The sequence below is a fragment of the Periophthalmus magnuspinnatus genome, chromosome 3, assembly GCF_009829125.3.
Source record: "Periophthalmus magnuspinnatus isolate fPerMag1 chromosome 3, fPerMag1.2.pri, whole genome shotgun sequence".
In the NCBI taxonomy this organism is placed as follows: domain Eukaryota; kingdom Metazoa; phylum Chordata; class Actinopteri; order Gobiiformes; family Gobiidae; genus Periophthalmus; species Periophthalmus magnuspinnatus.
Window position 1 is genome coordinate 32,154,128 of NC_047128.1, and position 14,625 is coordinate 32,168,752.

At 38.1% G+C, this 14,625-nt stretch overlaps 2 protein-coding genes across 2 annotated transcripts; both read left to right on the plus strand.

The window, feature by feature from the left end:
• Positions 1-4,276: 4,276 nt before the first annotated feature.
• Positions 4,277-9,149, plus strand: vps26a (VPS26, retromer complex component A). The gene is made up of 9 exons (XM_055231796.1): positions 4,277-4,466; positions 5,421-5,570; positions 5,648-5,723; positions 6,351-6,507; positions 6,599-6,763; positions 6,860-6,966; positions 7,059-7,160; positions 7,233-7,342; positions 7,449-9,149. Exons 1-9 carry the CDS (start codon positions 4,464-4,466, stop codon positions 7,563-7,565), a joined length of 987 nt encoding a protein of 328 aa, XP_055087771.1. The 5' UTR covers positions 4,277-4,463; the 3' UTR covers positions 7,566-9,149.
• A 420-nt stretch (positions 9,150-9,569) lies between these two features.
• supv3l1 (SUV3-like helicase) lies at positions 9,570-14,394 on the plus strand. The gene is made up of 15 exons (XM_033983783.2): positions 9,570-10,022; positions 10,114-10,191; positions 10,271-10,378; positions 10,452-10,566; positions 10,639-10,807; positions 10,878-10,989; positions 11,082-11,159; positions 11,233-11,324; positions 11,427-11,607; positions 11,690-11,903; positions 12,007-12,106; positions 12,205-12,285; positions 13,263-13,439; positions 13,530-13,678; positions 13,779-14,394. Exons 1-15 carry the CDS (start codon positions 9,740-9,742, stop codon positions 14,155-14,157), a joined length of 2,316 nt encoding a protein of 771 aa, XP_033839674.1. The 5' UTR covers positions 9,570-9,739; the 3' UTR covers positions 14,158-14,394.
• Positions 14,395-14,625: the final 231 nt, after the last annotated feature.

Sequence of the window (14,625 nt, forward strand, 5' to 3'; positions counted from 1 at the left end):
TTGGAAATATGGAATAACATAAGTCTACACCTTTTGTTGTTTTTTACTTTCTGTCAGGATGGTGGAGGGGCATCAAGCTGTTATTTGGGCTCTTTACTCCCTGGTTTCATTGTTAAGTCATTCCATAGGATCTGAGGATGTTGCTGTGATAATATATGTATTATGAATGCATTTTAGCTGTGTGAATACTGAGTGCCAACCCCGGAACCATCAGGGCTGTACCTTCTGATTCTGATTCTAATAAAGAGGTTGAATAATCCAGCTCTATAATGATGCCCATGGCCATAATCCACAAATCTCACAATTTTATTTAGCCTGAAAGTAGCCTAAAAGTACATTTCTGTCATAATATAGTCTTCAGGTCTCTCTCTGTCTGTTTTCAAAAGCAAGAAACTCGTCCCAATAACGCACTGGTCGCGTCTTGTCTGTCTCCATCAGACGCGCGGGCCAGTGCGCACGCTGGATGCTGATATCTTTTGGTATTTCCTCAATCGTGTTGCGCAGTTACGCAGAGTTGTTATCTGATATTTGTGGGCCGTGCAAAGTTTCCACCAAGAGATGTTCAGACTCTTCTTTTTGCACAAACTAGAGTGGAGGAAACCATGACGCATTTAGGGGGCTGAGCTCTTAAACGCAGAGTCTGGATGTCAAAAGCAGTTGACATTTTTCTTCACGGCGTAGATTCAGAAACGTATCTCACTCGCGCGTCCACGTTTTGCCATTCAGTGAAGAAAATGATTTTGTTTGTCGTTGTGTTCAGCCTCGCCCTCAGTGGTGGACAGGGTAAGACATCTGGATTTCTCTGCTTCATTATCAGGAGTGTTCATCAGGTTGACAGTGGCGTTCATTTTGACCCGGGACGATGCGTAAAATGACACAACCCTAGATTAAAGTGTTTTATGCTTTAGCCAGGCCTTTGACTCACATGTGCTCATCTGTGAAAATAACTGAACAATCACCAACTCAGTAAAGACTTTCTATTTGAACAGATAAACACCCTAAAATTATTAACACATTTATGACAGTTACTCTTTGACCCTCGTGTATTTTGTTATTTTGGGAGTCACAGTTGAGCGCGTTTTGGTGTGAAACTTTGAATATGTTTGGGGAAAGTTGATGGAAGTCCCTTTCACACGCGCCACACCAAGTTTCTGTTTCCGACTTTAGTTTCGATGTGCGAATGTGTATTTATGTATTTGATAGACTATATCAGCCTAGATTATTTAAAGAAAAATACAACACTTAATAAAAGAGTGACACAGTTAATAAAAGAGTGATTGATTGATTGATTGATTGATTGATTGATTGATTGATTGATTGATTGATTGATTGATTGATTGATTGATTGGGTTATATGGGTGATTGAGGGATTAATTTGATTTTGTAGAGAGAGTGCACCTAAATGTAGGCCTAGGCACAACTTCTGCACAACTTTTTGAGTTTCCCAAAACTCCAAAATGTTGTAATGATTGTTACCAGAACTGAAACTGAAATGTTTCGCAAGGTTTGGGTAGTTTCTATAAAGTGATTTAATTTCCACTTCATTTGTAGGAGCACCGACCACTGCAGTGTACAATTTTCTCAAGTGTAACCCTGAAGGAGATCAAGCCAACTGCATCACTCACCAAACTCGCAGTATGGAGTGGAGTCCGGATTTACCAACAAAGCTCCCTGCTTCTGTTGCCCAGTACCTGTGAGTCCATACAACTGCTTATTGAAAAAGTCCCAAAGTCACTTTATGGAAGAGCCTCAGTGTGAATTCATGTGTTTGTCAGCAAGTGTGTAAGTGGCAGGTATGTTTCCAAGAAAACCCAAAATAGGCGTCAACGTGGAGAGATAAAGAAAAAGACACTGTCCTGTGGGGCATTACACATTATGATAGCTTCTATTTGAACAGAAAAGATACCATTTGTATGAAAATAATAAATGTGTGAGTGAAAATGGGTTAGTTGGTGGAGCAGTTGTTATATGTTCAGAAGGTTGGTGTTTAGATCCTAACTTTGTGTCCTTGAGCATGACTCTTCCTTCACATATGAGTATGAGTGAGGGATTTGTGGACCACAAAATTGTGGTTATTGGCCATTGTAAAGATCAGCCTTGGGCTATTTCAGAAGTAGTTTAGCATTACAGAAATACCAACTGTATTCTTCTGAATGAATATTGGCCAATAACACATATAAATTCACCTTTTATTTATTACTATTATAAACGTTATTTTGTGTCAAGTTCTAATGTAGCTTGTGAATCACAGGACTCTGCCCAATAACTTTGAAATGTTCAGGAGTTATGCAAAAGTTGTGATTAAGGCTAAGATTAAGGTACACTTTAATGTTGTTGTTGATTGCTGAGAAAACCCACAATGCAGCATTGACCTCGATATTTCCTCATATTTATGTTCTTAAAAATAATCTGTATACTAAATGAGAATATCAAATAATCCATCCTGCGCATTTAATGTGTGCCCAATGCATCTGATATTCACAGTTGCTTAGAAAATATTGATGTCAGTTCTACTGCAGCCTGCACAGGAAGTGAAGGGGAAGTGTTCAGAGGAAGCACGGCTGTGACGCCTTGTTAGACTCCAGCTCTGTTCTATTGTTCAGTTTATGTATGCTCCTCAAACAGCTCCTTTAAAGGCACACTATTTTACTTTGCTGGTGGAGGGTCCACAAAAGGCTTGACTGCATGGAGATGTAATAGTTTTAGTTGTAATGTTCCACAGTATGAACTTATGTATGTCCCCATGGAGACAAGCAGATAATGTGGGCTTGCCACTGGCACCCCACTGTGCACCCCACTGTGCACCTGTGGTCTCCCATCAAACTACTAACCAGGCCCAGCTCTGCTTAGCTTCTAAGATCTGACAAGATCAGGCTTTGACAAGGAAGTCCATATTGTAGAAAGGTATTTGCTTGCCAGACATTGCAGTGACATATTTAATTGTTTTTTCAGAGTGACTGAGCCAGTGGAGGATGAGAAAGATCCAGAGGAGGAGGAGGATACAGTGGAGGGGCAGTCTCTGGACTCTGATGAGGGAGAGTCCCCCATCCACTACCTGCCTGTAGACGGCTCTGGAGATGAAGGCTCCGGCTTCATGGCGGACGGGGCCACTCCGGCAGACAATGGCCCAGGAGAACTCTTGGACAAAAACTACAAGCCAAACAGAGGTAATGCCTTCAAATATGTATTTGTTTAAATATCAGCCTACACTTTTCTTGAGTTCTCTTGCTGTTGTCATAGGTGGCCGTAAAAATCGTAAATCGGACTGGATGGATAGACAAGATGAACAAAAACCAGACAAGGAGGAGATGAAGGAAGACCATCTTCTTAATCTGTAAAATACACATTTATGATTAAAATACCAAAATAAAAAGTGTGTATATATATATATTTATATATATTATATTCTACAATGTACATTGTTTTCTATGGTGTATGCTATGAATTAAATGTAAATTACAGAGAAATTAGCAAACAAACCAAAGACATTTGGTTTAAAATATACAGTTGCTGTTGTCTTGTGCCTCCTCAAGCATCTGGGCTTTAACTAAGTAATATTTGATTTTTAATTCTTAAGTATTCCTTGTGCAATACATTAGTCTTACCTTACATTTCCTCATGCCTCGAAGCTGAGTTTGCATAAATCTGTTGTATCTGGATCAGTGCATATAAATTATTGCCTGGCCCATGTTTTTGCATTCTTGAGGAATTTAAATGTACTCAATGTGAGTACATAACTCTTCACAAATGCCTACTCTGATGTAGGTCTTTAAAACATGGGTGTTTTCTACATGTTTGGCATTCTGTAAGAAAATATTTTCTTCCAATAAATGATTTTAAAAAGAAAAATCTCATAGTTGTTGCAATGCTGTATTGCATTTAGATCGCAAGGTAGATTTAGGCTACTGGTGGTTCATGAAGGAGATTTTCAAGAGCTAAAATCAGAGAATAATATGAAGAGACAATGTGCATATGCAGCAGCTTTTTCATAGAGGCTGTGAACGAGATACTCTGTTTCCTAGTAAAGATTGAATTGTGCATATTATTAGACTACAAAGTTCATATCAGATTTAAGAGGAAATTTGCTAAGATTAGGCTTCCCTTTATTTTTTCTTTTGTTTTCTTTCTTACAAATTGTGTGTTGCATGTCATATGAAGCTCTGTGCAGTGGGACCAAAGCATCTGCTGCGGTTTTTCAGAGTGTTTCTGCTCTTACTTCTCCCACAGAGAGATAGAAAGAGATAGAAAGAGAGAGAAAGATAGAGGAAGAGAGAGAGAACAGCCTGGCAGGTCACATGACACTCAGTCTTATGGTTCAGGCAGCAACAGCGCTTCACGAGCAGGGCTAGCTGTTAGCTTCAGCTGTTAGCTTCAGCTGTCTACAGGCAGCATCAGTGCGGGTTTCACGGAGCAGGGCTAGCTGTTAGCTTTAGCTGTTAGCTTCAGCTGTCTACACGGGCGAGATGGTGAGTGCAAACACAACACACACTACCTAAATCACACTGAAATGCACCGGGATCCTCCGTTTGGCTTAAAGGATGGAATGCTGTTTTGTATTTATTAATTGTTAATTAAACGTGACGTGAAAGAAGCTAACACAGTGGTGACCGAGTTAGCTAGCGCGAGGCCGCCAGCGTTACTTTGACAGATTTGGACAGCAGCAGAGCAACACTACAAAGACAGACTGAAATTACTTTGCTATTTTATATTTCTGTAACACTTAATTTGGAAACAGAGTTGGTAATGTTATGTTGCAGCTGTCAGCTGTTGGAGATCGCGTCTTGCTGTAGATCAGATTTAGCTGTATCACATTTGTACTTTAAAATGTTGTCATTTCAGTAGTAAACTATCTACAACTATATCGTCTACAAAGTTAGCATTTGAACTAGCAAGTACGTTTGTGTGTGTTATTTTTGTTTTAACTCTGAAATGTAATAGCAAAAGTGCAATGTGTAACTTTTCAGGTGGGGGGTCTGTCTCTGTGGAGAGGTGTGATTGCTTTACCTGGAATGTTCCACAATATGGCATTAAACTTGTGTATTTCCATGGAGACAAGCAGGTGATGCCAGCAGGCCGAGAGGCAGGTCTGCTTCCAATGAGAATGCTTATATTCAGAGTATTTTGGAGCATAATAAATGCAAAATAAATATGTTTAATGCATAATTGTGGAACTTTCCAGGAAAAGCAAAAGCATTTCTATGAAAACAAGCAGCTGGCAGACCTTCTACCAGAAATGTTGCTCACTGCATGACACATTTAATAATAAAGCAATGCTGCATTGTCCATTTAAATTGAATTTGTGAGAAAAAATGTTGGTGTTTTAACAAAAGGTCTGTGGTTGCCAACTCATTATTGCATAGGTACGTATTTTAATGAATATTTTGTACATGGTTGCAAATGTACTTTGTTTATGCTTTTAGAGTTTCCTTGGGGGTTTGTTTGGACCGGTTTGTGAGATTGATGTACTTCTGAATGATGCGGAAAACAGAAAGACAGCTGAGTTGAAGACTGAAGATGGCAAAGTGGAGAAACATTACCTGTTCTACGATGGGGAGTCTGTATCTGGGAAGGTAAACTAATGCATAACACGTGCATTACTGATTAGTCAATCTATTAAACTGAAAAAAACTATTACTTTTATTTTCAGGTGAACCTCAATGTAAAGCAGGGAGGAAAACGCCTCGAGCACCAAGGCATACGTATAGAGTTTGTTGGACAGATAGGTGATTTTGCTATAATACTTAAAATACTCAGTAAATGTTCAATTGTGTGCTAAAAAAAACATTTTGTCGACTATATGTTCCTCAAATGGCTGAAAGGTTTAACTAAACATGTGGTAGTCATGTGAAATCAGAGAGCTACAGTAGGGCAATGAAAACATTGTAGTGAAAATGACCAATGGGGGATTTATGTTAAACTTCTTTGTAACCCACATTTGACCTGGAGAATAATTAGGCTTGTCACAGTAATACATTTTGAAAGTATGATGTGTTGAAAATATCACGAGATTTTCTAATACTGAAACTAAATTATGCCACTAACACAATTCAATTCAATTCATCTTTATTTCAGACTTGTGGTCCATTTTTTAAAAAACAGACAGACAGTAACAATAATCCTAAAGCAGGATAATCCCAGTAAACCCTTTTCTAAATGTACAATATTGAAACATTAAACAAACGTACATGTAATAATGTACATGTAAAAAAAAAATATTGGAAAAAAAAAAAAAGATAATTCGATATATAGTCATTTGTGACAGGCTTAAATTAATGTACATTGTGACTTTAATTATGTCATTGATCTACTTTAACAATGTATATAATAGTAATCACATATTTGTACTTCAGAGCTTTTTTCTGATAAAAGCAACACACATGAATTCGTGGACCTGGTGAAAGAATTGGCCCTACCTGGAGAACTGACGCAGAATCGGAGTTATGACTTTGAGTTTATGCAGGTTGAGAAGCCCTATGAGTCCTACACAGGAGCTAATGTCAGGCTAAGGTATACATTTGTTTATCATATTATATATTATAAAGGTTCATTGTATTGATTTAGTGTTAAGCATTAAGTGTTCTCCATTTTATCATTCCAGGTATTTTCTCAGGGTGACCATAGTCCGCCGCCTTTCCGACCTAGTCAAGGAGTATGAGCTTATTGTCCACCAGTTAGCCACGTACCCAGATGTCAACAACTCAATTAAAATGGAGGTCGGCATTGAGGACTGTCTGCACATTGAGTTTGAATACAATAAATCCAAGTAAGTTTCTGTCATAGAATAGCCATAGAAAAATTGGTATAATGTATCATTTTATTACCTATCCAGTGTATATCATGCCTGTTCATTGTCTTTTAGATACCACTTAAAGGATGTGATTGTGGGGAAGATCTACTTTCTGCTGGTCAGAATTAAGATCCAACACATGGAGCTACAGCTCATTAAGAAAGAAATAACTGGCATAGGTAATGGTGCATCCCTATATTATTGTTAAACACACAGTTTGTTTATTTCATTTGGGCATGTTGGTTTGTTTGTGTTTTTTTTCCCCTTCCAGGACCCAGTACTACCACTGAGACTGAAACTGTTGCTAAATACGAGATAATGGACGGTGCTCCAGTAAAAGGAGAGTCAATCCCCATCAGACTGTTTCTTGCAGGTAAATTAAACCTATGCTCTCATTTCATCTGTATTTGTTTCCAACATTTACCACAGATTCTTTCTCTTACAGGATATGACCTGACGCCCACTATGAGGGACGTGAACAAGAAATTTTCTGTACGATACTTTCTCAATCTTGTCCTAGTGGATGAAGAGGATAGAAGATATTTCAAACAACAGGTACATTTTGCTAAAATGCTAATCAGCTAAAAAGCCTGTCCATAAAAATAAATGAAAAATATTGAGTTTTAAATTTCACTTGTATGTATTTTTTGACTATCATTAGGAAATTGTTTTGTGGAGAAAAGCTCCAGAGAAGTTGAGGAAGAGAAACTTCCACCAGCGTTATGAATCTCCTGAACCCAGGACCCAACCAGTTACTGCAGAGCAGCCAGAGATGTGAAGCTAAAGAGACTAAAGCTACACAAAGACTTTCTACCTGGCAGCCAGGCTGTAAGGGCTGCCTGTCTCTAAGGACTAAGAAGATGGCTGTATACATGAAACCCAGAGACACAGGTCCCACCACCTCACAGCTGCTGTTGTAAGCTCTGGCTCGTCCTTAACTTTATTTTGTCTTTTCCTAGTGACTGAATGACTTTGCAAAATTGAAATGCTAAATTACAAAGCATTAATCATTACCATCTATGCTCTGAAAAGTGTCCACTGTATACAGCTAAAGAGAGAACCATTCTGAATGCTTTCAAGCAGGGGGCCTTCATGTGAGTGTATATTTCTGCTGCCTCTGGATCTCATCGTGTTTTCATAATGGTTCAAATATCTCTGGCATCCATCCTCCTTCTCCCCTCCCAGTAATCGAGTTTGTTTGGTATATTGGACAAGGCTGAAATTAAGGATGGTTGTAAGAGATCAGATAAATAGATACAATAAAAAAGTAAGTACATTTCACTTGTCTTAAATGTACTAGTTGAGCATATGAGGAAGCCCCCACCTGTTCAACTTATTCAACGGCTAGTATGATTTCTTTAAAACAACTTTTTTGTTCAAATTGTGTCACATTGTGTTTAGAATATCTTATACACAATAGACTTTTGAAATTACTGTTTGATGATTTATTTTCACTGATCTTCGCAGGGTTTTTTGAGAGAAGTACTTTTTATATGAATATAATTACAGTCTTCCAACACTAACAGAAAAAGTCAAAACACTAGACTATACACTTATCTACAAAAAAATGACATGTGTTTTCCAGATTATGAAAATAATAATAATGGCTACACAACTGTTCTTGACAACCAAAACAGTTTTATCTTAAATTAATTCAGAATAGTAAAGTTAACGGTTATATGTAAGTACATTCTCATTGGCCCAGCAGGATATTAGAAAGAATACAGTCCTCTATGGACAAACTGTGATGCATCCATCTTTCTTTTTTTAAAAGCATGAGTTGCTGTACACCAGTCTGATTGGATTTATAAGTTATGTATGTGTAATAAAAATGGCTTACACCTGCCATTATCTGCACTCAACTTGACTTAAGTAAAGTCCCAAAAAGGTGCCACTGTGAACTCCAAATGGGCACTTTATGTCCTGCTTTAAAGATGCACGCACACTGTTGAAGTCACTGAACTCTTGTGTGAAGTAATGCTGAGCTGATTCTTTTGCATTTTCCAACTGTTAAAACTGTAAGTAAAGGAGAGTCATTAAAGACACACCAATATATATATATACACTTAACATTTGTCTCTTTGCACCTTATTCGTACCACAATTACTTATTTCATATTTATTACTAAATGCTAAGAAAACAGAATGTATTTGTAACTTTGCATTATTCTTGTCATTAGCAATTTTGTTTTTTGTCCCACATTAAAATGCCAAAAATCTCAGCTCAGCAGATTATTCTATTGCATGTAAACCAGCCATGTCAAATCAAACCATGAGTGTGCATTTGTGTATAATAAATGTATATAAATAAAATCCAAACAATATAGATAAATGAAATCATCAATAAATGCAATTTATACTAAATATAAACATACCATTGTGGATTTTATTAGATTTGTTTTAGTATGGAAACATAAGTGATTTTAGTTGGGGTTTTTTTGTCTTTTGTTTTTTTATTGATTTCTCTATGACATAAGTATTAGAATTTATATATGCTGGACCCATGGCTAAACCAATCTATGTGCTGGATGATATTTTAATAGATCCATGGCTGGACCTTTGGATGAAATAAAGGTGTCCCAAATAATGCCTCCCAAAAAAACGAGGGAACTTTAAGCCATGACTTTAACTTTAAACACACAGTTCAATAGTAATGCGGTCCTTTGTGTTAATATATGTATATTTAACTGTTAACTGTGTGCCAGTTAGGACAAAAACTGTAAAGGTAAAAGACGCCAAATTGCGCAGCAGTTTTGTGCACTTGTTTTGTGTTCAGGCGCTTTGTGGATGACTAAACACAAATGGGGTCCTGTCGCACGTTGCAACAGCAGGAAGTGAAGGCGCGACCTCTGTGATGTTGTGGAGTTACACATGTTTCGCAGTAATGTAGTAATTATAACATCCTTTATTAAGTGCCCTTCTTTCAGCGACGGTCCCGGACAAAGTGGCGCTCATGGCAGCCTCTGTAAACCGCTGTGTTTGCGCTTTTTCTCAGCTCCAGCGGCACATTAGCTCCCGGGCTGCGCGTACGTCGTGCCGCTCTCATTTGTACGCTGGTGCTGCCTTGTCAGTCCCATGTCCACGCGCTGGTCCTGTGGTGTCCATCAGAGCCCGGTCCTCCGGCAGCTCCTCCCCGAAGCCTCCGGACACTTCACTCTTTGTCCCGGTGACTCTAAAGACCGATTCCTCCGCAGACGTAGGTGTTGGAGCAGAGCTTACACAGCCCTTGGATAAAAGTGAGAGAATGTCCTTAGTAATAAGTTTAATAAGTGCTGTGTGATGTTGCTTTACATATTAAACAGTCTCTTTTTTCCATGACTGATCCAGATGAGCTCTTGAAAGTACTAAACCGCTTCTATAAAAGAAAGGAGATGCAAAAGTTGGCAGCAGATAATGGCCTCGATGGTGATCTTATTATTTTTTCTCAGTGTATTTGAGTTTACATGTGTCTTGATGGAATAACGTTTTTTTTCGGCGTTTACAGCTCGACTCTTTCATCAAGCCTTCATCAGCTTTAGGAAGTTTGTTTTGGAAATTTCATCACTCCCTGCTGACCTGCACATCATTCTCAGTGATGTTTGCTGTGGAGCAGGTTGGTTTGTGTTGTTAGATTACAGTGAGATTGTTCATATTTTTCATTAACAAGTTTCGTGTGTTTCTTAAAGGTCATATAGATGATGTTTTCCCATACTTTATGCGCCACGCCAAGCAAATCTTCCCCATGTTAGACTGCATGGACGACCTGAGAAAGATCTCAGACCTCAGAGTCCCGGCCAACTGGTAAATTGACCACAAATGTGGTAGCGAAAAGTGTAGCCAAACAGACTGACCCCAGCAACTTCTATTTTTCAGGTACCCAGAAGCCCGTGCAATCCAGAGAAAAGTAATTTTTCACGCTGGTCCCACAAATAGTGGCAAAACGTACCATGCAATTCAGCGCTATCTTGCTGCCAAATCTGGAGTCTACTGTGGTCCTTTGAAACTTCTGGCTCATGAGATCTTTGAGAAGAGCAACGATGCTGTGAGTATTACTGTCTTTTCACCTGTTAATTCTGAACAGTTTTTATTTTTGTTTTTTTTTTGGATGCTAGGGTGTACCATGTGACTTAGTAACAGGTGAAGAACGAACATTTGTGGATCCAGAGGGACGGGCATCTGGTCATGTTGCCTGCACCATTGAAATGTGCAGCGTCACAACACCGTGTATGTTTGAATAACAAAGATGAATTATCAGTTGTTAAGTGGCACCTCAGTGCCACTCCATCGTTTACTGTTTTGGTTTGTTTTTTATGTAGATGAGATTGCAGTCATTGATGAAATTCAAATGATTCGAGATCCGTCCAGAGGCTGGGCTTGGACTAGGGCCCTTCTGGGTAAAACAAATACATTTGTGTGTGATAAATATATATTTTTAGCATCCCCAAATAATTTTGACAAATGTTACAGGTCTTTGTGCAGAAGAGATTCATGTTTGTGGGGAAACAGCTGCAATAGACTTTGTAAGGGAGCTTATGTATACCACTGGAGAGGAGGTGGAGGTGAGACGTCCAGATAAATACATCTTTAGTTAAACTGTAAATTTTGCTTATTTTGATTTAGTATTTTGTATTCCTGTAATTGCTTTTTGTATTTGTCTTCAGGTTCATAACTACAAGCGTTTGACTCCATTCTCAATCTTGGATCAAGCTCTGGAATCATTAGACAATTTGAGACCAGGGGACTGTATTGTGTGTTTCAGTAAAAACGACATATACTCCATCAGCAGACAAGTAGAGGTCCGAGGTCTTGAATGTGCTGTGATTTATGGGAGTCTACCTCCAGGTGACTGCTTTGGTCTATGGTTATAATTTGTTTGTTTTTGTAAAGCTGTTTTCAAGTAATAGTTGATTATTTTGTGTTATAGGTACTAAACTGTCCCAGGCCAAAAAATTCAATGACCCTGATGACCCTTGTAAGATATTGGTCGCCACAGATGCTATTGGCATGGGACTTAACCTGAGTATTAAGCGTATCATCTTCAATAGCCTAGTCAAGCCAAATGTGAATGAGAAAGGAGAAAAACACATGGAGACAATTAGCACTTCACAGGCTTTGCAGATCGCCGGTCGTGCAGGCAGGTCAGCTATGACTGTTATCCTACAACCCTTATGTGGGTTTAAAATAAAACAATAATGAACAAGTGTGTAGTGGAAATAATTGCATTCCCTAATGTATTGTTAGGTTCTCCTCAAAGTTTAAAGAAGGAGAAGTAACAACAATGCACAGAGACGATCTTCCGGTCTTAAAGGAACTTTTGAGTCAGTTAGTGGAGCCCATAGAGGTGACATGGACTTTAATTAATAGACTTTAACATAGCTTAATTGCTTAAGAACACTTTGAAACCTCTCTTCCGTTTATATTTTTCTCTGATTGTTTCAGACTGCGGGTCTTCATCCCACTGCTGAACAAATTGAGATGTTTGCCTACCATCTTCCTGATGCAACACTGTCTAACCTTCTGGTCAGTGTCCCCGGTTATTTTTTCTTTGCTCTTGAAGTCCCATACCTATGGAAGCCCGTTTCCGCCATGAAAAAAAAAATAAAAGCCCCACAGAAAGTCGAAATTACGAGTTTTAAACTCGTAATTATGAGTTTAAAACTCGTAATTATGAGTTTAAAACTCGTAATTACGAGTTTAAAACTCGTAATTACGAGTTTAAAACTCGTAATTACGAGTTTAAAACTCGTAATTTCGACTTTTAAAACTACTAATTATGAGTTTAAAACTCGTAATTAGGACTTTTAAAAGTATGAATTATGAGTTTATAACTCGTAATTTTGGGAATGTAACATTTACAAAAAGTGAACCTCATCAATTTTGATTAAATGAATTTGGTATTTTAATAATTTCCTCAATAAACCAGCGGGGTTGTGACCAGCTGGCACTTTGCTCAGACCAGGAAAACGAGCGCTCACAGACACAGAGCACAGCTCATGAGTGGTCAGAACAGCACTCAGGGCCCACTGATTTGTTCAAGACGCCAGAAACTTTACTGGAGCTTAATTTATTCATTTTTTAAAAGTATGTAGGTGATAAACATAACAGTCCTCCTCCTGTCTCCTCTGCTCTGTACACTCAGTTGCAGTGTGCTACAAGCTCAATTAAGACTTTAAAAGTTCTAATTACGAGTTTTAAACTCATAATTAGTAGTTTTAAAACTCATAATTACGAGTTTTAAACTCATAATTAGTAGTTTTAAAAGTCGAAATTACGAGTTTTAAACTCGTAATTACGAGTTTTAAACTCATAATTACGAGTTTTAAACTCATAATTACGAGTTTTAAACTCATAATTACGAGTTTTAAACTCATAATTACGAGTTTAAAACTCGTAATTTCGACTTTCTGTGGGGCTTTTATTTTTTTTTTCATGGCGGAAACGGGCTTCCATACATACCTGAGAACAAAGTGTGTATGAATGAATTTTCTTTCCCACAGGACATCTTTGTGAGCCTCTCTCAAGTGGATGGCCTGTATTTTGTCTGCAACATTGATGACTTTAAGTTTTTGGCTGATATGATTCAGCATATCCCTTTAAATCTGAGGTCTCGCTATGTCTTCTGCACAGCCCCAATCAACAAAAAACAACCTTTTGTTTGCACTTCTTTTCTAAAGGTGAAACAATAGCTTTGGACTCTTAATACGTACTATCAAATTATTTTATGACAGTCATGAAATACACCCAAATTTTGCATTCTTTTTTAGTTCGCTCGTCAGTTCAGTCGAGATGAGCCTCTGACATTCGACTGGGTGTGTCGTCATATTGGCTGGCCTCCACTTGCACCAAAAAACATTAAGGATTTGGTGCACTTAGAAGCAGTTCATGATGTTCTGGATCTTTACCTCTGGCTAAGGTTTGCTTCTGTAATAACTGTTCTAATATAGATCCCTTGTGCTTATTTGAAATATGACAACAAAAGACTTTAGTAATGCTCTTCTTTTCTCCTTTTATAGTTATCGATTTATGGACATGTTTCCAGACTCAATATTAATACGACAAATCCAGAAAGACCTTGATGAAATTATTCAAGAAGGAGTTCGAAACATCACTCGTCTCATCAGAGCATCAGACACTAGTGTCTCTGACCCACTCCAAAACGCTAAACCAGACCAAAAGGCCAACGGACTTTCTCCAAAGGTGCAGAGAGGGAGTAGAGCCACGATGAACAGCTCACTGACTAGCCGCCTTGTACGGGACGGCCTCCTGACTCCTGATATGATTCAGCAGCTGCAGAGAGAGTGGTCCAAAGAATCAGACACTTCAAAACAGAGTGATCTTAATACAAACTATTTTAAAACTGAAAAGGGAAAACAAAGGAAAAAGAAGAAATAGTGATCCTCTGCATACTATGGTCATATGTTTCTGTAAAAAATAATGTTTGCTAATATCATGTTGAAAATGTTTAAATGTCACCCTGAGCTAGACTAATAAAATGGATTATTATTTTTATAGTTAAAATGGAGTTTTAACTTACTCAACAGCACTCAATAGGTTACAGCATGTCAACCGCTTTATTGACTAAAACCTTTGGAGTATATTGCCAAATAAATATATATTTTAAGTACTGTGCATACTGTACATAGTTAGTTTTTACTTAAATATGTATGAATGTCAAAGGAAATTTCTATTTTACACAACAGAAGAACGTATAGGCGCATTGAGTGGAAGAAGAGGGTTTGGCTTTTTGTTAATCATTGAGTCGGGTCAGAGATTACAGTGTACAGCTGTCTCGGGGGACAACAACATGCACGTATGAATTCAGAGAACAACTGTGCCTTTTTATACCTATAAATTACATTT

Coding starts and splice junctions, on each gene's coding strand:
- vps26a (XM_055231796.1), top strand. Junction 6,508..6,598: donor GGAGCTAATGTCAGGCTAAG/GTATACATTTGT, acceptor TTATCATTCCAG/GTATTTTCTCAGGGTGACCA. Junction 7,161..7,232: donor CATCAGACTGTTTCTTGCAG/GTAAATTAAACC, acceptor TTTCTCTTACAG/GATATGACCTGACGCCCACT.
- supv3l1 (XM_033983783.2), top strand. CDS start 9,740: ATGGCAGCCTCTGTAAACCGCTGTGTTTGCGCTTTTTCTCAGCTCCAG. Junction 10,808..10,877: donor TTGAGAAGAGCAACGATGCT/GTGAGTATTACT, acceptor TTTGGATGCTAG/GGTGTACCATGTGACTTAGT. Junction 11,608..11,689: donor TTATGGGAGTCTACCTCCAG/GTGACTGCTTTG, acceptor TTTGTGTTATAG/GTACTAAACTGTCCCAGGCC.